General features: G+C 39.2%; 1 protein-coding gene across 1 annotated transcript; it reads left to right on the plus strand.

The window, feature by feature from the left end:
- Positions 1 to 5,071: 5,071 nt before the first annotated feature.
- Positions 5,072 to 9,255, plus strand: LOC148034662 (nitrate reductase [NADH] 1-like). Its single transcript, XM_087679612.1, has 4 exons — positions 5,072 to 6,377; positions 6,954 to 7,085; positions 7,170 to 7,402; positions 7,781 to 9,255. The coding sequence occupies exons 1-4, from the start codon at positions 5,099 to 5,101 to the stop codon at positions 9,116 to 9,118; spliced, it is 2,982 nt and encodes a 993-aa protein (XP_087535738.1). The 5' UTR covers positions 5,072 to 5,098; the 3' UTR covers positions 9,119 to 9,255.
- Positions 9,256 to 23,790: the final 14,535 nt, after the last annotated feature.

The raw sequence follows: 23,790 nt of genomic DNA on the forward strand, positions 1-23,790 counted from the left end.
GTATGCCCATAGAGGCTGGATGTGTGCCCAAAAGAGGCTTGCCCATAGGTGGCTTTGTATGAGATATATGACTTGAAAGATGTATGCTCTAGAAGCTCTAGGAAGAGATGTCCAAAATCCCATAAGCACAGAGAGGCAAAGTGGTGCTATTCAAAAAGCTACATAAGTTGTACTTGACACTCATTTTAGAATGAATGGTACAATCAGTTTGAGTCACTCAAGATTGTGTTTATGAGTCCAAGCTAATCTATCTTAGAACCTAATTCACTTGAGTTACAATTTCTCATTCTAATTATGTATCGTGTGTTTGATTTGCATCCACCATAGCTCATCTAGTTCTAGGTTCGTGATTCTCAACATCCTTTCCTTACTCTAATGCCATTAAAAGAACAAATAATAAAGTGACAATGGTGGGTGCCCACCATCTATAGTGTGCAAGTGTGTGGGTATTGTATACAAGTAAATGTGGGTGGCTAGGCACATGCAGCCTTTAGTCCCCAAGAGATTATTCATACTTGTAAATGGGTACTTATGCAAGTGAATAATCATTATATGAGGACATTGCTCAAGTGGCACCACTACAGTTTGCATAGCATTCTATTTGAGCATAAAAATTGACATTACCCCTATGTGTGTTCTATTTGATATGGATTCCTCACTTTGCACATGTAGCCGATGCTCTTTATCAGCTTCTAAGGAAAGGTCAGAAATTTCATTGGGAAAGGAAGCATCAGAAAGCAATGAAGAAATTGAAGCAACTCTTAAAATCTGCTCCTACGTTGAGAAAGGCTGACTATTCACATGGAAAGCCTATCATTATTACTGTTGATACAAGCCCAATCGGGTAAGATTCCAATCAACAAGCATGTGATCTAGTCATCCCTTCCCCCCCACCTTAGACTCTCACTAAAGAGAATTGGGGATTTTAAGTTTAAAAAAAGGGAAGATAACCATCAACTATATAGCCTTGGGTAGCAATTGTACACCCATTGGTTGATGCCTTGGCTACTTTGGGGTGGAACCTCTTGTGGCTGAGCTGTGCTTTGCAATCCCTCTTGGCTTGAGTTTTTGGGTTGAGAGGGGGATTCAAAAAACAAAGAGATAAGTAACTTTTATCCTCTTTTTTAGTCCATTAGACATCCTTAAAACTCAAATATTAAAGGTACCAAGAGTGTTTAATCACCCACATTCAATGCAATTAAAGTATTTGGGTGCATCACCTAAGAGGGAGGAAATGCCACCCTAGATAGATCTTGAGTGATAGCTAGTTCACACATCTAGCATCTTGATTCTCTCACTCCAACTAGCTATAATTAAAGTGTCTCGTTGCCCACTACTGTAGACACCCCTTCCATAGGACATTGCTAGTTTATGGAGACTCGTTGGAGTACTAGAGTGTTGTCTAAAGCTGTTCCATGGATGCTTGACTTATTTATGACTATGGTACTATGTGATGTTAGGTGTTGTTCACTTTTAAAATCATATCCATATAGAACACATTCTATTTGTGAGTTGGTTGCACCTTGACAAAACTCCTTCACATATTTCCATTCTAACCATGCCTTGTCATTCCAAGTATGTCCAATTTTCTTTCCATTATATGCTTGATTTCTTTCTTGATGTTTCCCTCTACATTGGTAATGATCCATTCTTACGATTTTATTGATGAAACCACAATATGTATGGTTTCAATCGGATATATATGTGATTATTTAGCTTTCAATTTTTTTGTTATGTCGCTCCTCATTATTTCTAGGTCTTACATAGAGGTTTGGGAAACATAAAAGCTCACTTGAAGAATAGATTCATCAAGCGGAAATGCTAAATCTAAGCCCACCTTGCATGGGTCTTTTCAAAGAATAAACTAATCAAAATAGAGTTTGATCTCCTTGTCTTACTAAAATTTTCTCTTTCTAAACTTAAGTTTCTATACTATTTTTTTGGATATTCATTGATTTCTACCAATTCTCAAACTACCTTAAATTTTTTAAAAAACTTTATTTTAGGGTTTTGATCAAGCAATAGTAGGAGTAGTTAGTGTATCGGTATGCTAGATCATCCTTAGAAAATTCTTCAAACTTCTTAACATCCATATAACCCCCTATATCATGTGCATTCAAGGACTATTTAAAAATACTTTGAATTTATCCAATATAAAACATACCCTTTTTTCAACTGAGTTGTGAATAACCCCTTCAATGTAAAAAAAAGGGTCAAAGTTGTACTTTAAAAATCCCTTCTCTTGAATTACCACCCCCTGGCCCGATGATTTTATTTAAGGCTCTTCCTTACTATCTCCTTAATAATTTTTGTAGTTAATAAATATTATGAATTAAATTCCTAAAAATACTTTATCATAGTCTTGACATCTAGAGACAATGAAGACTATAGATGCCATTTGCATTGTTAGGTCCCTTACATTCCTACAAAATATTCTTTCTTAGGGAAAAATATTTCACATCAAATATCAATGTGATTAGTGATTTTTAATCCTAAAGAATAATCCTAATATTTGCTGATGTGTCACTTTTATTATACTCCATATTTTTTAGGGCTTATGTATTATAGTCATGTATTTTCCATACACTAATACATATTTCTAATATGATATGCATTTAATATTTTGTATAACTCAACCTAAACAAGATGTAACCTATAATTGTATCAATAAATCATATCAATAAAACACTAGAAATACTTTTATACAAATTTAAGGATTAATATTTGTATAACTTAATGGATTATATGCCTATTTTCACTTCTCATCATGATAGATGTCCTACATTGAGCTCTACATCTTAAGGACTTTGTCTCTATACATCAACTTGCAATCTAGTTTAAGTATGGATATTTTGTTATTAAACACTCAATGCTTTTCTTCCCAATTTGATGGTTCTAGTAAATTAAATTCTTTCGTAGACACGATTGTAGAATTGTAGTGAGAGTTTATAGGTGGTCCCTATGATATACAAAGGTCATAATGAACATTTGGAAGCACAAGTCAAAATCTATTCCTAAAGGTAACAAACATGTCATGAAAGTATAACATAAACAAATATATTTTGAATGTTGAATGCCAATGTAGTGGGTCAACTTTTTGGGCATTTTCACACACTTGGATTGTGCATGTGGCCGCCATCTAGCAAAGATGCTCATAAAGTTCTTGATATTTCATCTTCTCAATTAGGTTCAAATACAAGATATCTCCAATATGGAAGGTAATCATGCCGTATTACTTGTTTTTGGGTTGGAATGATTCCAAGGAGAAGATGAACACTTGTATCACGTCATTACATCTAAGGAAGAAAAAGTTGATTTGTATATTTTTAAGGTGATTTGATTCTTAGGAGAAATTGAACATGTGTATCACATTAATAAGTTAAAGGAAGAAAGAACAAGTACACCTTTTCAAATGAGGAGGGGTTTCCCCAAGTGAAACCTATATCTCTTCAAGGGAGGAGGGGTTAGGGCCATTGTTGTTCTCCCCTTTTTGAAAACAAGAAGAATGTCAAAAAGCATTATAATGAAAGGGAAAGTTTTAATATTGAAATTTGTAGAGTGCAAGGTTGTAACAAAAAAGATTACGTTTATCGTGAGTGATGCCATAAATTGGTAAAATTTTCCAAACAGTTCTTCATTGTCCAAACAAGAAACATTGGATAAAAGCCAATGATGGCCATTTTTGAAGGTAATGGTATTTACCTAAGTTCCATGTGACACGCAATGTGAAGACTTAAAAGCTATTTACCCATATTTCCTACATTACAAATACTTCCTTAGGCCCCATAAATCTAAACAAACAAGTGGGTTTCCTCTAATAGTGTGAACTTAAAAAACTTATGTGCATGGTTGGGGAGTAGCTAGGGAATCAATATAAATAATGGGAATGAGGGATTTCTTGGTTGTGGGCATGTAGGACTAGGACATCAAGAAGAAACAATCTCAATGTTTTTCCTCACATTTATGAACCTATGTAGGTTTGTCTCCCAACATTTGATCCTAATGATTGGTTAAGTTAGCTTTTATGCTTAGTAATCACTCTCTTGATGCCAAAAGTCAAAATACTCTTTACTTATCACCCATAGGATCCTAAGAACTGGCCCTCTTTACCTTTAATTAAGTCAAAAAATAGAGTCCATGTCAAGCACACAAATCCTCTATAAGTTATAGGAAGAAATAGAGTGAGAAAAGACATAATGATATTTTTAGGGTATAGCAACAAATGCCATATACATTAGACAAGGCTAAAGAGAAATAGAAGTCATTTGTGATATGATGAGGGGTTTAGTTTTAAGTTCCACACATTTGCCACACCACCTTAGCGAATTTGCTTCCCTTTGGCCAATTTCTCTATTTCTCGAATTAGCAACAAATAGTAGCTACGATAGTAGCTCTATGGGTGAATCTTGGTTGAATGATGTGAATTCAAGAGTTGACAAATTTTGTCATGGCCAATAGTAGCTTGTAATAGCAGCTCGCATGATGAATCTTGGTTGGATGAATGCACACTGAGATGCAGATGGTTCTCATCACGGACTGCCTTTTGTCTAAACAAATGTGAAGCCACCCTACACTCAAGGCTTCTACAAAATCTAGTAAGTGTGAAAAAGAGGCCGGTTAGCCTAGGAAGATATTGTGCTTACAAAGCTTTTGGGGGGAACATTTGGAAAGAAAATGATAAACATTAATCCTTGGATGAGAGCCGTGGTAGAAGAATGAAACTTTAGGAAATGATAAAGATTAATCTAATGTCGATGTCATCCGTGGAAGGGAGCACTAATTTCGAAGGGTTTCGTACCCGTTCTCAAGAAATGTTTTTCGACGTAATTGAACTATAACTACTAATGGAACGCGGTGGCTCGTGAGTCGTGAGTCGAGTCGACTGTTCGGCGCAGCAAAAGGCCAGCTTAGAAACGCGGCGATGCCAACTCACGAAGTTTTCCGTGGCGGTTTGATTAGCATTTATAAGCTTGCCAATTGCATCTCTTCTTGCGCCTTGCTTGCCGCATCCAAATAGCAAGGAACATTTTTGTCTCCAAGATCCCGGGAGCCCCGCCCCCCCCCCCCCCTCTGTCTCTGCGCGCTCCTGTGATCTGCCATGGCTTTGTCAACACAGAATCTGCTTCCTCTCTGGAGACCTGCCTATCATTCACATCCTCCTCCTGCACCCTCTCCACAATCATCAAAGCAGCTGGAAGAACAGAGAGCTCAAGCTCACCATGACGACTTCATTGGTACGCTCTCTGACCAGCATGAAAGCAGCTGCAAAGACCCGACGGTAGCTGTCGACTGCAATATGGAGGTGCCCAATGGTGCTGCAGCAGATGAAGCGCCGCGACAAGGCACAGCATTAATCACTGAAGACGGTGAGGTGTATGGGACCGATAGTGGCAATCAGGTGGTGAGGCGAAGACTGAAGCCGCTTGGAGAAACAGAAGACAAAAAGATCAAAGGCGAAGCTGTCGATGAAGATGACGATGGAGGAGTCGACCAAGAAGAAGACGAGGAGAAGGAGGAGGAGGAGGAGGAGGAGAAATGGAGCTACCCTGAAGATCCCTTGGATGGCAGCTATGGAGTGGACCCGAAAGATGAAGGGACGGCGGACGGGTGGGTACGCAGACACCCGGACCTGATAAGGCTGACAGGAAGGCATCCGTTCAACAGCGAGCCGCCCATCCATCGTCTCATGCAGCACGGCTTCCTGACGCCGACGAGCCTGCACTACGTGCGCAACCACGGGCAGGTGCCGGAAGCGAGCCGGAGTTGCGCCAGCTACCACGACTGGCACGTGGAGGTATGCGGGCTGGTGCGGAGGCCGCAGAGCTTCACGGTGGCGCAGCTGATGGAGGAGTTACCGGCGAGGGAGGTGGCGGTGACGCTGGTGTGCGCGGGGAATCGGCGGAAGGAGGTCAACATGGTGCGGCAGACCAAGGGGTTCAACTGGGGGCCTGGTGCGGTGGCGACGTCGGTGTGGCGGGGGGCCCGCCTGTGCGACGTGCTGACCAGGTGCGGGGTGGCGAGCAGGTGGCGGCGGGGGAGGGGTCCGCCGCTGTTCGTACGCTTCCGAGGGGCGGAGGCCCTCCCGGGGGATGGCACGACAGCTGGCAAAGGCGGCTTCTATGGGACGAGCATCCCGCTCCCGCTGGCCCTCGACGAGAGCCGTGACGTGCTCCTGGCCTACCTCCAGAACGGCCAGCCCCTCTCCCCCGACCATGGCTTCCCCGTCCGCGTCATCATCCCGGGCTTCATCGGCGGTCGCATGGTGAAGTGGCTCACCCAAATCGAGGTCTCCACCCTGGAGTCCGACAGCCATTACCATTTCAAAGACAACCGTCTCCTCCCCTCCCATGTCGATATCGAGTTGGCCAACTCCGAAGGTCAGCCATATAGTCCCTCTTCTACTTCTATTCAATGTTTCCATACCTCGTCGTGGGAAACTCTTAAGTGCGATAGTCTAGGAACTCTTAAGCACCCTTATGCCTCTACAATCTCTAATTCTCACCGATACGCTAGGAACTCTTAAGCACCCTTATGCCTCTACAATCACTAATTCTCACCGATACTCTTAAGTGCGATAGGCTAGGAACTCTTAAGCACCCTTATGCCTCTACAATCTCTAATTCTCACCAATACAATCGGCCGTACATCTCGTAACTCCCTCCTTCCAAGAGCTCATGATGTTGTCAACATTCTCAACGAATGAAAATTCATACATAAAAAGAACTAGCCGTGTTGCTAAATCCCTTGCAAGAGCTTATGATGATGTTAACATTCTCAAGTGTTAAAACAAATGAAAATTCATATGTAACTTTGTTATTGTTGCTCACCCCCTTCTCATATATTACTTTGCCATTGGCCCCTCTTAACTCCATTATATGACAATCACACAATGATAGTAACTTGGGCTTATATTGAAAGTCCTTTTGACACTAAGTGTCACTCTTATTTTGCAGGGTGGTGGTACAAACCAGACTTTCTCATCAATGAGCTCAACATTAACTCCATCATCACATCACCTAGCCATGGGGAGGTCATACCAATCAATCCACAAACCCCTTATATAGTCAAAGGCTATGCTTATTCAGGTAAGACCAAGTGATCCAAATAACTACAAACCAACAATGTATTTATTATCTCCCTTCAAACAAGTATAGGTCTTTGGAATGTAGGTGGTGGTCGTAAGGTGACTAGGGTGGAGGTTAGTCTCAATGAAGGGCAAAGTTGGAACCTTACGAAGGTCACACACCCAGAAAAGCCAACAAAATATGGCAAGTACTGGTGTTGGTGTTTTTGGGAGATAGAACTCGACATGCTAGAGCTACTTCAAGCAAAGGAGATGGCCGTTCGTGCATGGGATGCTTCAATGAACACTCAACCACGACACCTCAATTGGAATACCATGGTCTCTCTCTCTCTCTCTCTCTCTCTCTCATATGCATCAATACATACGAATGCACACGTGTACACACGTCTTTGTGCAAATGCATATAAATTACAATTTCAATAAGAATATTAAATCATAGCATGAAATAGCATTTTTAAGTTAATGGTTGTGATGATCCAAGTATGTAAATCGCATTCATAATCTTGTATTAGAATGATTAAATCACATTCATGATCTTATATTAGAATGATTGTTTGAAACACCTTGCAAATTTTAGTCCTATGCTTTGTCACATGTGTTCTTGAACTTTCATGGTGGTATTTTTTGTACAATCCAATGTATGTCTTGCAAATACATAGAATACAAATCTTAATACCCTATTTCACCTTATCACAGGGTTTCATGAACAATTGTTGGTATCGTGTCAAGATTAATCCTTGCAAAGCGAAGTCCACAGCCATTGGCCTTGCCTTTGAGCATCCTGTTAGGCCAGGGAATCAAAGTGGTGGTTGGATGTCTCCATCAACAAGTCAAGAGACTTCTCAAAGTGTGAAACCAAAGCAAACCCTTGGTAGAAGTCCATCGGCACCTTCAATCCATCATAGTTCTCGCATGATAACAAATGCAGAGCTGAAGAAACACAACACCTCAGACTCTCCTTGGATTGTAGTCCACAACTCCGTATATGATTGCACCAAGTTTCTTAATGACCATCCTGGAGGAAAGAGTAGCATACTGATAAATGCAGGATGTGATTGTACTGAAGATTTTGACTCTATCCACTCCGTAAAGGCTAAGACAATGTTGGAAGACTACAAGATTGGTGAGTTGGTTATGTTTGGAGGGGCTTCAAGTGATACTACCCCTGAGCACTCCCTTCATGGTGGGGCCAAGGCATTAAGTGCCTTATCATCATTATCTAGCATAGATGAATTCATCCCTACTAAACCACATGCTTTACATCCACGCAAAAAGATCCAATGTAGGTTGATTGCTAAGAAATCTCTTAGTCTTGATGTAAGATTGTTCCGTTTTTCCTTGCCACGTGATGACCAAGTATTAGGACTTCCTGTGGGAAAGCATCTTTTTATTTTGGCCCAAATAAATGAAAAGCTTTGCATGAGGGCATATACACCTGTTAGTTCTAACAAAGAGGAGGGATATTTTGAATTGCTGGTGAAAGTCTATTTCAAAGGGGTGAATGAGAAGTTTCCAAGAGGAGGCTTAATGTCTCAACATTTGGAATCTCTTCAAATTGGTGATTTTGTGGATGTCAAGGGACCATTAGGCCACATAGAGTATGTTGGAAAAGGATGTTTTCATGTAGATGGGAATGTATATAGCATGAAAAAATGCGCAATGATAGCAGGTGGCACTGGCATAACACCAATGTACCAATTGATTAGGGAAATACTAGAAAATCCATCTGATGAAACGGAATTGCATCTTATTTTTGCAAATAGAAAGGAAGAAGACATTATGCTTCGCATGGAATTGGACAATTGGGCAAAAGAGTATTCCCAATTCAAGCTTTGGTATACTCTTAGCTCTCCCCCAAAGGGTTGGCAATATGGCTCCGGTCACATCAATGAAGAAGTCATAAGGTTACACTTTCCACTTGCCTCCAGTGAGACGAGTGTTTTTCTTTGTGGTCCAACTGGGATGATAGAAGAAGCATGTTTGCCAAACCTTGAAAGGCTTGGTTTTGATAAAAACTTGATCTTCACATTTTAACCTACCTTAGATGAGTGTACCATCGATCTTTACACTATATATAATATATGTTGTATAGCATACAACATTGTAATTCAATATTTTCTACCTCAATTGTGAAAGGTATAATGGTAAAATACATATAGTTTTAATAGGGTCATTGCACCATCTAAACAACTTGCTATCTTTGTTTCTAAGTCTTTGAAAAGTTTCATTCTCTTTATGCAAATATGATGGAAGTACAAATAGAAAATGTTGTGGTTTTTTAACATGTAAAAGCACTACTAGTGACCTAATCCTACATGGATGTAGAACACTCTTGAAGGTACGAACTAACTTTTCCATGTGTCATTGTACATTGTATAATGCCTTGCAATCCATGAGGATTTATATACATATAAAATAGTGAGCAAAAAATCCCTCATTTTAAACATTATGAAAAGGAATGATTAAGCTATTTATACAAATGCAAGTGACTATACAAAACCTAAGTACACATAAAATGCCAAAAATATGTGCATATAAATGAGGTGTAAATTATATAGAGAAGTAAATAATGCTTAAGTGTAGGATTGAGGGATCCAATCATAGGGGTCAATCACGGTATATTAGCATATGAAAACTAATACAATGTATTTTTAAGACGAAAAGGTCCAACCAACTTGTTGAAAAATGATTGAAGTATCTTGATGTTCTTATATGCAAGATTCCCTGTGAATAGAAATAAGATATTCAATGATGTCAATGTAGATGCAAGCATGACAAGTAGTTGAGTTTTGTAACACTCCCTATTCAAAATTGAAATGAGAATACACTTAGGACATTACTTATACTCAAAATTTAAATGAGAATACACTTAGGACATTACTTATACAAAGTAGTTAGACTCAAGTATGCACTCTTGAGAATGGCTATCCTATGCATGTGTCAAGTTTTTCACACACACACACACACACACACACACACGCACGCACGCACATGCGCACGCACGCACACGCGCACACACGCACACACACGCACACACACACACACATTATCCCTACTATATTATGAGTAAATAATCTACCAAACTAGAAACCAATCTTGTTCATATAATGATCTTGAGCCTTAACATTTCTTTTCAAATGGATATTCATTAATTCACAATTTTTATTCCTCATCCTCCTATGCAACTTGGCACATGGATGTACCTTTAATGATGATATACCAAAAGAGTCTCTCCATTAAAAAAGCACGTGAGCACATGCACATGTACACACACACACACGCACACACACACACACACACACACACACACACACACACACACACTCTCTCTCTCTCTCTCTCTCTCTCTCTCTCTCTCTCTCTCTCTCTCTCTCTAATGGTCCTAAGCCTTAAACATTTCTTTTCAAATGGATATTCATGAATTTACAACTTTTATTCCCCATCCTCCTATGTGGGTTAGCACATGGATGCACCTTTAGTGATGATATACCAAAGGAAGCATTCTCTCCACCAAAAAAGTATATGTGCATGTGTGCACGCATGTGCGCACCCCCCCCCCCCCCCCCCCCACACACACACACACAAGGAGAGAGAGAGAGAGAGAGAGAGAGAGAGAGAGAGAGAGAGAGAGAGAGAGAGAGAGAGAGAGAGAGAGAGAGAGAGAGAGAGAGAGAGAGAGAGAGAGAGAGAGAGAGAGGGTGCATGTGTGCATGTGTAGTGCATGGCACATGCATATTGCTTCCCTCCCTCACTCCCTCTCTCTCTCTAAATAGCCCTACTATATTATAATTGAAGAATCTACCAAACTGGAAACCAATCTTGTTCATATAATGATCATGAGCCTTTAACTATACTTTTCCAATGGATATTCATTAACTCACAATTTTAATTCCCCATCATCCTATGTGGCTTGGCACATGGATGTACCTTTAATGATGATTATATACCACCAAAAGACGTACTCTCTCCACCAGAAAAGCACGTGTGTGCATACCACACACACACACACACTCTGTGTGTGTGTGTGTGTGGTATGCACACACAGTGTATGTGTGGTATGCACACACGTGCTTTTTTGGTGGAGAGAGTATGTATGTGCCACACACACACACACACTCCACCAGAAAAGCACGTGTGTGCATACCACACACACACAGATACTCTCTCTCCACCAGAAAAGCACGTGTGTGCATACCACACACACACACACACACTCTCTCTCTCCACAAGAAAAGACGTACTCTGTCCACCAGAAAAGCACGTGTGTGCATACCACACACACACACACACTCTGTGTGTGTGTGTGTGTGTTTAGTGCATGGCACATACATACTTCTCTCCTCCCTCCCTCTCCCTCTTAGTGCATGGAAGCACATGCACACTTCTGTGTGTGTGTGTGTGTGTGTGATGTGCATTGAACTTTGGGCATGTTTTAAAGAGTGTTGCACTTTCCATTACCTTAAGCTTGCTCCAAATCTTAGTGTATCTCTATGCAAATGTAGAGTAAGTTTGAGGCAAAGCTTGAGATTGGATAGTAACACTCTCCATCTTTCAAAGATTAAAAGATTCATGTTTCACTAACAGTAGGCGTGCTATTGCATAGGGAAATAAAAGCTCTAAGACATGTTTGGGATAAAAGTCTAAGTTTAATGCATTCATGCACATTCACATGATGTGCATGATTTATATATATATATATATATATATATATGCTATATGCCACCTTCTTACTCTCTCCTCACTAGGGACACAACAACTATCCTCATCTTCAAGTATAGTTATAGACCAAAGAAAAAGTCCATGTTGTTGCAAATAGCATGTCTGTTTTTCCAATGGGATTGATTAATATTTTCCTTTCTTTTGTGCTTCCTTTTACCCCCTCCTATACTTGTTCTAGTTCCATGGCACCCTATAATCTAGTGGGTATTACTATGTGGTTGGTGGATCATTTAGGTGGTAATCACTAATTATGCTACAATTTATGCTAATGATGCTATAATTTTGGGTCATTGTTAGTGTGTGTGGGATTAGCTAATGTTCTATTATTTAGGGGTTGGCTTGCCATTGAGGGAAAGGAGGAAGAGGGTAGGATGACAAGGGCCACCGATGCCATTGGGTTAGTCAAGTCAATTGTTAAGCCAAATTCTCGTCATAGAAGAAAATATGCACTTCTATAGATGTGTGCCTACCTTATTATGTTGTAATTTTTGTGTAAGTGTGTGAGTGCAACTAGGAGATGGGTCAAAACCCAAGCAAGGTTGGAGTCTTGTCCCACACATGAGAAGCTAGTTGGTGCTATGGGAGGTGAGGTACAAAGCTTAAGATGATATGTCTATAGATGTTCTCTAGATATCCTACCCTTGAGATGCCTTGAGTTTGTGAACTAGAAAAAGGCTAGATGGTTAGGGATGGAGCTCTCCAACTATTGCCACAAGATGCCCAACCTAGGGACCCCTAGGTGAGGTGATTGTGAGTATTTTGAGAGTATTTCTAATGAGACTTTTGTTTACTTTTATTCTATCCTTCTTTTTCATTTTTGGGATGGAAACTTCATTAAGGCTCCCTCTGGTTCCTTAGTGTTGGCTGAAGAAGTGGTTGTAGTGATCTTTCCAAGCATTTCTTTCTCATTATGTAGGTCTTTAGTGTTGTGCTTGTTGCAAATAGGGGTATTGATGGAAGGAAGGGGTGGTTGCAGTTGGTGAACATGGTGGCGTTCATGTCCTCTAAGAACTCAAATAAATATATAGGAAACATACTAGGTCAAAGAAGTATTCTTACCATGGCATATCTATCCATTTCTACATTTATACCAAAAAAGAGTGGATACTAACCCTTTTCTTCTATTGCCTTCTTTTGATTGAGCAGTTGAAGAAGTAACATTAGGTAGTTACTCGTGGTGATGAAAGCAAGGTCCCAACAAGCTAAGAAGTCCTTCATGAACTATTTTTGAGAGAGAGAATCAAGTCCTTCTCATGGAACTTGAGGCTATCTTCTCACTTATCAGTATTGATGTTAAAGATTAGAGGTAAATGATATCTAGCATACTTTTTGGAGTCCTTAGTACCTCGAACACTTTGTCCTATAACTAGTGGTCAACTAGTTCTCAATGCCACTTCCGCAGTCTTGATTTTGTTGCTCTAGCCTTTTCTTTCCCAGTCTTGATGAGGATACTTGAATTACCTTTTGCATTACAATGTGTGGCAGAACTTCTTTCTAAGTCCCCATGGAAACTTGAAAGAGAACTGGATGGAGAATACTTGAGTCTCCCATTACTCCCATGTGTTGATCTCTCTATCCAAACTGATTGAGAGATACACCCCTCCCTATGAAAAGGGCGCATTTAGTATGGATTGAGGTATGGTAGTGAGCCTTTTTTCTACTTCTCTCCACCCTCTCTCTTATTCTTTGTATAGCCTCTATAATTCTTCTAAATAAGTGAATTCTCTTTTAGCTTGTATGGTAGTTTCTAGTTATTGGGAGAGGAGTCCCTCGTGTTCTTTTGGTTCTCAATCTAACTAAGGTATAGAAGGTGATGGTGGTGTCTCTTCTATGCTTGGAGTGGGTTCTTCACTAAGTACAATCCCAATCAGCCTTAGATATTTTATTGCGATTCTAGCTTCCCTTAGTTATTGTGGCAGCAACTACTTTTCCTTTATCATCCCATTAGGACCAAAATGCATAAAAAATGACACTTTTGTTAATCACTTGATTAAGAAAAGGACTAAGAAGAGTTTTTCACGTGTGAAAAAAAATGAAATTCTTCTCTCCTTTGCTTAAGGAAAGGACTAACAAGAGTTTTTCACATGTGCAAAAATATGAAATCCTTGTCTCCTTTTCTTTTGAGATAGTAGAGTCCATTTAGTGGATTTCTTCTCCTTTTTAGCCAATAACTCTAAAATCTAAAAAGTTTTGATAGCCCCAAAGCTCACAAAGCTAATAAAAGCTCAAAAAGGATGTATAAAAATGAGATGTAGTTAGTACTATCAATTTTGTAACTTTTGAGATGCATTTTGATAATCTTCTTGGCACCCATTGTATTTTCATTACCCTTGTTGAAATTCACTTTGAGTTTATTGGCCTTTCCTTTTGAAAGGTAGAGCCTGAGTGAAATCACACGTGGAAGTAAGAGAAAAGAAAAATTTATGGTGAATGGAGTAAGAGAGTAAGAGAGAGACACAATATGTGGGGACTCCAATAGTCACAATGTGCGACCAGTCTTTCTCATTAGTCACTGAAAAAATAAAGAATAAAGTGGTAGTGATAGATGCCTACCACACCTACAGTGTACAAGTGTGCGGTCACGGTGTATGAAGTAAATACAATGCAGCATAGGTATAGGTGCCTTGGCCCCCAATAACCTCCCACTTAAAGGTGAATGGCCTCTATGGAGGAGAGGATAAGAAAAAGTGACAAAGTACAAATGTATATAAAGTACAATAGGATTACAAATAGTTGTCATCTTATCCTACACCCATCATCTTCCTAAGAAAGGCTCAATAGACTTGTCCTCTACCAACTTCTTAATGAAGTGATAGCACATATCAATGTGCTTTGTTTTTACATGGAAGACCAGATTCTTGGCCAATTGAATAGCACTCATAAAATCCAAATGCAAGGTAGGAGTAATAGTAATACCAAGGTCAATCCCCACCAGATGGCCTAATCATGGGGCCTCCTTGTAAGCCTCAATGGCTACAATATACTCTGCCTTAGTACTAGATAGAGGCTGTGTATTTTTGCACCTTGGATATCCAATAAACAACACCTCTAGCAAAAGTAAAGACATATCCAGAGGTGGATTTTCTACTATAATCTACAACTCTAGTATCATGATCACCATAGCAAATGCTCATATCTATAGTGCCTTTTAGATATCTCATGATACCCTTTACAATGTCCCAATGTCATTGGCTAGGTATAGCCATATAGTGTTATAGGAAGGGTTTTAGTTGAAAGATCGTATTCATTGGGGATCAGAGAGAGAAGGAAGTAAATAATAGGAGATAGAAGAGAAGAAAAAGAATAGGTAGGAGATTCCAATGAATCCCAAGAATGCTCAAAATCAAGTTCTCTTTAAGACATGTCCATACATCATGAATCAATCATAAAACTTTTTGCCAAGTCTGCCAAAGCCTTTATACAAGATAAAGATAAAGCTCAATGATACAGACTTTGCATGTATTACATGTGAACTTTTCTCTACACCCAAGATACAGATTCAAAACAATCCCAATGTCAATAGGGTTAGATGATTTCTTGGTAGGAGAAGCTCAAGTACTTCTTCCGGGAGCATTATGTATGATAGAATCTGAGAAGGTAAACAAAATCCTTGTATGGGACTCCAAATACACTTTAGCCCTATGTATTCTTGGTTATTATAACAGTCATAAGTTGATCGTTTTTTTATGGCAAAACTCCAAGACAAATGGTTCTTGGATTATCTAGACAATGTCCACTACTAGAAAGTAATCTCCAATCATTAGATATTCTAGAGCACCATGTTATACCCAAAAAACTCACATTAAACACCAACTTCTACTTTGCTACTCAAACGTCAAATTTGATAGTCCTATTGGCTCTGAAAGGGGTTAAAATCTGAGGACACTTGATCAAAATTCTCCTAGATTACTCCTTCTCCCCTCTTCCTCGGAATGCTGTTTGCTACTTGAAAACTGTGATCGCGCGCGGCGCGAATTTGGGAATCGTTATTTTTTTCATGAGATTTTCCAAAATAGGATGAAAAAGAACTTGCTTTTTGCCTATTCTAGAAGTTTTCTATACCTTTTTAGGATATTTACAAGAAATAATATCTAAAATAGGCTAAAATTGTCCAAAAGTCCCGTATTTTTGAACCTCCATACTATAGAAACTAACACTAATGACTAATATGACATTGACTCCCTAGATTAATAAGAAAGCTAGATGATGATGCACTCTAAGGTTTTTCACACTGTGCTTGCATAGTGGCACAATAGTGTACCACAACTCACATTGTAAGTGCTATGTTTGGATGAGTGGCTATCATGGCGTAGATCAAATTGCCCATTGTAGATGCATAAGGAATCTTGGCTATCTCAGTCTTCTTCTCATATGATTGGAGACAATTTGTTTGAGTAACCTTCACATGGGAAGGTAAAGGATAGCCAATAGGCTTAATATCGTGCATATGGAAGTGCTCAAGGACCTTCTCTATATAGTCTTTCTATGATAAGTAAAGGAGCCCCTTACAACGATCGCACATGGTGCGCATGTGAAGAATATGTGAGACATGTCCCATGTCCTTCATCCCAAAGCTCTTCTTGATCTAACTTTTCAAGGTATCCAAATCATCATAAACTCTCCCAACAATCAACATCTCATCCATATAAAGTACCAAGACAATAAGGCTACCATCACAAGCCTTCTTTATGTAGAGACACAAATCCATATTACTACGTGTATAATATCCTTGTGAATACATGAAAATAATCAAACTTATGGTACCATTTTCTAGGTGCCTGCTTAAGGCCATAAAGTCTCATTCTCAACTTGCACATTAGGTGTTCCCTACCTTTTTTCTTAAATCCCTTAGGCTACTACATATAAATGTCATCATGCAAGTTTCCATGTAAGAAAGCCGTCTTTACATCCATCTGATAAATATCTAGAACTAAAACTGACAACCAAAGCTAGTACTAAGCCTAGGGTAGTCATCTTGAACATAGGAGAGAAGGCCTCATCAAAGTCAATACCATGTTCCTACTTAAATCCCATTTGCAATAAACCTAGCCTTACATGTAGACTTGGGGTATCCATGGGTGCTCTTCAACTTGTACACCCACTTGCATGGCAAATGACACTTTCCACTAGGCAAAGGAACCAAATCCAACATATGATTATTCTACAATGAGTCATACTCTAATTGCATGGCCCTCTCCTAACTGTGATTATTGTTGAGAGAATAGGCATATGAACTCTCCTTATGCAGGAGTGGATAAAGGCAGGCATGTATGAATGGTCCTAAGGGGAAGGGAAAACCCTAACCCTAGCTAGTTGGGGCCATATAAATAGCACATGGGTCTACATCAACTGATGAGTGAGCATGATCCAAGTTGTACTTTCATGAGCAACTCAATAAGCAAGACTTGTTCTTGTACTTTTGAGCTCTTCTCTTCCTCTTGTGCACACTTCAATGTTGGCTTGCACTCTGATTTTCCACATGGTAACAGAGCTATCTTTGATCCTTAGATTCCCTCAACCTCATTACACCACTAAGTGCACGCGAGCCTTCATCTTCTTCATCTTACCTCTTAACCTCCATAGCCATAGCTTGACCCATCTCTGTTGTTGGAGGACCTAGGGAGAGAATTTTAGCTCAAGATCCCTTTTGAAGATCTCTTACCCAACTCAAGGCACAATAGCAGGCACAAAAAACCCTGACATTGTGGGTGCAGGAGCATGGCATTGCAGCAGATGCAAATTCGGTGCAGTTTTTGGCAGCGACCTGCTTCGAGCTGGAACCATGACCAACAAAAGGCACAATGGAGGCGACTATTACAAGGTTTGCATAGACCCCTAAGAGATCCATATGCACCTAAGAAGGTTTAGAGAAATTCCCTCTCTATTGCCCATAATTAGCAAAACCCTAACTGTGGGTTTCTTGGCAGCCATAGCTAAGAAGCTTCAAGCTTTCTTATTCTAATTTTTTTTCAATCTGGGTATTATCAACACTGATTCTAATAATTGAAAAACCCTTGTTAGGATCTATTATTTCCATGTGGAGCTCAAATGCGTAGTTTCCTCTCATTCCATGGGCACTACTAAGCTCGCATAAAAGATCGACCTTCAATATGAATAGAAGAAAGGAAGTTGGTACACATGCTTCTTAGCACTACTGATGTATTTAGCTAATGTTTCTTAATGTTTGCTATTGGTAAATCAGAGAAATGAGTATTATTGTACACTCCTTTGATTCATCCCATAGCATAGAGTTGATTGATTAGCCTTGTTCCACCAAGAGCTCCTCTAATAGGCCACGTTATTAGGAGGAGCCAGAAGTGCAGTCTAAGTTCCACCTAAGTCCTATTTCCAAATACTCCATATGTATGTCAACCTTGAAGTTTTAATTGTAAAATCTACATTATTATCATTCTTGCACTAGAGGCCCTTTATAAATGATTAGATATTGCTGCTTGCACTAAGCAAGTAGTAAGACCTTCCTGTGGCTTCAGTGTTGAAATATTTGCAATCACACCTACTTTAGTCCCTTTGTGAGGAGCAGTGAGGGCTCAGGACCAGAATCCCATATGCACAGTAGGAGAAAGTACCACCAGTCAATTCCTATAAAGCATTGTACTTGCACTCTTTTTCTAATGCAATGATACTACTCTTTTCTTTCCAGTAAAGTGTCATGTCACCGTCAATACACAAGATTGTGATTATGAGTCCAAGTCTCAATCTTGGAAACTAATTCACTTGTGTAACAATTTGTCCTTGTTAGGTTCAATGTCTTCATGAGTTTCTTTTTCCTCTTTCAACCTCCATAGCTTTTGCATCTGCCTTGCTCTAGATCCCACGTATTTCAACACTCAGCCTATGCCAACCTTCGTCCTCAAATTTGTAAATTTGATGGCAAAGACTTTCACACTTGGCAAGTACTCATTAAGTACAAAATGATGGAGAGAGGTTATTGGCTTCGCATTCAAGGGACTAGAGCTGTTGATCCTACAAATCTTTCTGATGTGGAGGATGATCAATGTGCTCAAGCAATAATCATGTTACACTTAGATGAATCCTTGATTCATCATGTTGATAAGCTCTCCGTTGCCAAGGAGAAATGGGATGAGTTTGAAAAGCTCTATGGTGCTATAGGTAAAAACACTAAGATTTTCCATAAGATTGAATTCTTCAACTTGGAATATAGAGAAGGAGAAGACTTGGGAAAATTTATTTCTCATATGAAGGGTCTCATGGCACAACTTTCTTCAGTGCAAGCACCAATCCATGATGATGATGCTATTGCCATTCTCTTAAAAGTAGTCAGAAAGGTCTTTTCCACACTTGTCATAACTCTTACTAATGTTTCCAATCCTACCTTGGCAAGTACCATCAAATCCTGTTTGGATAAAGAAAAAAGGAATAAAAAAGAAGGAAGCATCAGTCAGACATTTACTTCAACATCCTGTGACCAAGTCTTGGTGCATATAGTTGTCAATAAGTGTACATTTTGTAAGAAGAAGGGGCATATTGTAAACCATTATTGGAAAAATTACCCAAAAAAGATGATTTGTAATAAATGTAAGAAGATACAACATATTACCAATAAATATCCTAATCCATCGATGATCGACTCTTTTGAGTCATGTATCCTTTCTACCTATAACTATCCTTGTAGCCTAATCTATAAAGGCATCCTAGTTTGGATTAAGGGGGAATTATCTTATGATTTGTATTCCAATTCCACTTGGCATTGAGGGGGGGCATTGAGAGTATAGGCATATGAACTCTCCTTATGCAGGAGTGGATAAGGGCAGACAGGTGTGAATGGTCGTAAGGGAAAGGGAAAACCCTAACCCTAGGCAGTTTGGGCTATATAAACAACCCATGGGTCTACATCACAACTGATGAGTGAGAGTGACCCAGGTTGTACTTTCATGAGCAACTCAGTAAGCAAGACTTGTTCTTGTACTTTTGAGCTCTTCTCTTCCTCTTATGCACACTTCAATGTTGGCTTGCACTCTAATTTTCCACAATTATCACCTCTATGCATGGCCTCATTATAGGTAAGAGACTCGCAAGCATCTATCACTAGAAGATAGTCCATGTAGGATGCAAATCGATTAAACTAACATCTATCTAATAGACCATTACAAAACATGCTATGGGGCTATACATCCTATCCAATATCATGATAATGGGCCATTGGAACATCAGTTCTATAGGTTGTCCAGCTGGTTGTATGGTAATAAGAGACTCGTCCTGAAATATCACTGTGTTTCTCAAATACCTACTTAGTTTGCTTAAACATCTTCTCCTCATGGAAAACAACATCATGGCTATGGATGACCTTCCTAGCTTGTGGATCCTATAGGCGATAGCCCATCTCATGTACATCCCTATAACTAAGAAAGATGTATATTTGACTGATTTAGGATTAATATTATTACATTTGTCCTTGGGAACATGGCAAAAGGCCTCACATCCTAACATATGAAAATGAGCCAGTGCATGCATGGGGATCTCTTTATCAAGATTATGGTAGTAGTAACTATCCTAGCCCAAAAATGTTATGGTAAGCTTGTCTAGCTAAGCATATTATGGACTTTCTCTTAAATTGTCATATTCATGCAATTTGCAATACCCTTCTGGGGTGGGGTGTAAGGGGTGGTCAACTGACACTTAATACCCCACTCATTGCAAAGTTTCTCTAATGCTTTAGAGACATATTTACCCCCAATATTTGACCTTAGGCATTTCAACCTATACCTAGATTGGTTTTCAACAAGAGTAAGTTAATACTTAAAAGGTAGTCAATGCATCCTATTTTTGCTTTATGGGATGTGCCTAGGTCTTATGGGAATAATCATCAATGAAAGTCAAAAAGTACTTAGTGCTACCTAGAGATTGATCGAGCATGGGACCACATGCATTAGAATGATTGGGGCTCATCTATGCACATAATGCCAGATTTCTTACAAGAGCTGTGTCTTTGGTTGCCATAAAGATAATAACCACATAAATCAAAAAAATTGTAGTCAAGGGGCAGAAGATACTGCAAACGAGAAAGCATTTTTATTCCCTTTAAGGATATGTGCGTAAGGTGAAGATGCCACAAAGATACATGTGGTATGTTAGTCAGAGTCAAAACATTGTCAATAGATCTAGACACAAACAAGGGATAGAGGTTGCTAGCCTTGGCACCTTGAAAAAATACAATATTCCCACATGTAATCTTCCTCACGAAATCACCAAAAGATACATGATACCCTATATCATCCAACTATCCAACAGTCAAAGTTGGAACATGGCATACGTCATGCAAAACAAAAGTGCTACCTAAAGAAATTTGTAGTTTAACATCACTAATACCAATAATATCAATTGCCAAGGCATTTCCTAGTCTCACAAAACCTATCATGTTGTGATAGGAATGAAACCAATATTTATGCAAGGTAACATGAAAAGAAGCCCATGAATCAAGCAGTTAACACTAAGAAAAAGTGAATGAGGCATCAGCCAATTGATAAGCATCAAGAGAAGAAGCTATCAAGATGTAATCATCATCAAGATCAAGCTCCAAGTCATTTATCTCCTCAATTTACATGCTGGACTTAAGATCCTCTTGGTTTTTAAGGCCTAACTTGCTTCTTCTGAACTACTACTTATTATATCTTAGTCTTTGAATAGGTGAAGTTTGTGCCATCAAGCTTTTCAATATTAAAAATAACACTATCATTCAAAGAACCAGTCATGTGGTAGTATACCAATGTAAAATCCAAGAGAATGGGCTGCTATAAATGATTGCAAATTAACCCCCAAAAATTAGCGAAAATAAAGACTAAACAAGAGGAAAGACCAAAGTATAGGGCTATCCACCAACTATAAGCAATAGAATGCCAAAGTACGATGTCTACTCTCTAAGACAATGCAAACAACTGTAATTATAGTAATATTGAAATAAATATAACAATATATGTCAATCCAACTATGGATAAATATCCGAGAAAGAAAGCTTCCACTGCTAGGGATATTCAACTATCAATCGGGATACTAAGAATGCAACTAGTAGTGACTAAGCATAGACTACTGGTACCAAAGATAGTCACGAACTTAAATTTTCAGTAAGCCATACATGACGTAAAAGCATATACATAATTGAAAAACTATTGATAGAGGTAAGTACCAATGTCCAAAGCATACATGATCAAATTAGTCCACAAGTGGAGGTAATTGCATCCAATAGTATACAATGTCAAGTTCTGAGATGATACAAAGAAGCATTAGTAGCGGGGGAGCACTTCTCTAGAAGGAAGCTTGGTAAGATTTGGTCGGTAGAGGAAGTTACGAGAGCTTCAAGCAGGCAAGGTATTGCTGGCTATGGCTGCCACAAGGTCAAGTGGAGAAGAAAGAGTGGGAGATGAGGTCCTGGACTTGTCCTAAGCTAGACTGAGCTAGACTGTTGGCTATGGCTGCCACAAGGTCAAGTGGAGAAGAAGGAGTAGGAGATGAGGTCATGGACTTGTCTTGAGCTGAACTTGTCCTAAGCTAGATGAGAGTAGAATGAAGGTGGAGGAGTAGTGCCATGCTCGACTACGCTTTGATACCATGTTGAAATACAAGAGATCTAGAGCATGGGAGATGTAGAAGCTATGGAGGTTGAGCATTAGGGCCAAAAACGCTTCAAAAAATGTACTTTTGTTAATCACGGGATTAAGAAAAGGGCCAAAGAGAGTTTGCCACGTGTGCAAGAATATGGTATTCTTGTCTCCTCCTTTTTGGAGATAGTAGAGTGGACTTCGTGGTTCTCTTCTCTCTTTTAGCCAAAATCTCCAAACTCTAACATGTTTTGATGGTCCCAAAGTCCTTATTTAATTATAAAATCTGACAAAACCGGTTATGATAACGATGTTGTGAAGTTAATACTAACTTTTTTGAAAGTCGGGAGCTTTTGGCATCCCGACTATATTTTCATTAGTCTTTTCACTATTTCTTCTTTGTTCATTCGTCTTTCTCGGTGAGCTTCTTTCTTTGCTCATTTTCCTTTCTCAGTGAGCACTTTTCTCTGCTATTTCAATCTAAGTATGGCATCCAAAAGGCACCCGTCTCATTTAGTAAACTCCTGCACTGTCTATGGCCAAGGAGTAGACGGAAAATGGGAGCCCAAAACCTTTTTCATAAACGATTGGGTGACCATGTTGCCCTCTTGCAAAGGCTCTCACAAGGTCAAAAGAAGAAAAAGAGAGGATATAAAACATCACTGGAAAGGGCGTATCATTGCTTTCAAAATTACGCATGAAGGGTGGTTAGTTAAAGTGCAACATGTTTACATGGCTAGGGATATGCACTTATCTCCTAATGAACATGTTTGCCAGCAAACACATTGTAAGTCTTAAGTTGATGACATATTTGATTTTTAAAAAAATTTAAGCAAGTATTAATTTTGAATTCTTTGTTGTTATAGATATATTTCCATCAACAAGTATTGAATGGCAACATGTGGAGAGTTTGAGTGGAACTTTGAATGTGATTCATAAGGCGTTTGTGGATATTATATATGCTAATGAGACCGTCAGTTCTTTCAGTGAGAGAAGAATTTATCTATATTATGCACAATATGTGGTTCCATATAAAGAGGGTACATATGGACATATCGAGGATTTGACATTGCCAAGTCTCTCCTCTCTTATTTGGGAGGTTCCTGATAAGGCAACCGTGCATAGTTTTAAATTCAAAATATGTCAAGATATTCAAAAGTCCATGACATCTGGAAGGGTCTCAAGAAGAATATGCCTGTCATGGTTTATCCCCTTACATATCTTTGTGGGTTGCTTCAAAATAGCAAACTTACAGAGAACAAAAGTATCTTGGCTCAATAGAAATTTTGCAAGTGTAGAACTAGATAACATTATAGGGAAGCTTTGGAAATCTAGAGATGTTGACCATAAGGGCGACACCATGAGGTGTATTGTATGCCCCCAATCCTTGTCTCTGTGTTATAATATAGCACG

This window comes from Lygodium microphyllum, chromosome 6, assembly GCF_053477565.2.
Source record: "Lygodium microphyllum isolate KBCC chromosome 6, Lygodium_microphyllum_v1.1.10, whole genome shotgun sequence".
NCBI lineage: Eukaryota > Viridiplantae > Streptophyta > Polypodiopsida > Schizaeales > Lygodiaceae > Lygodium > Lygodium microphyllum.

What these genes read in the sequence shown, in the direction of transcription:
- LOC148034662 (XM_087679612.1), top strand. Translation starts at nt 5,099, where the DNA reads ATGGCTTTGTCAACACAGAATCTGCTTCCTCTCTGGAGACCTGCCTAT. An exon ending in CAAAGGCTATGCTTATTCAG is followed by an intron (nt 7,086 to 7,169) that starts GTAAGACCAAGT and finishes TTTGGAATGTAG; the next exon opens with GTGGTGGTCGTAAGGTGACT. An exon ending in ACCTCAATTGGAATACCATG is followed by an intron (nt 7,403 to 7,780) that starts GTCTCTCTCTCT and finishes ACCTTATCACAG; the next exon opens with GGTTTCATGAACAATTGTTG.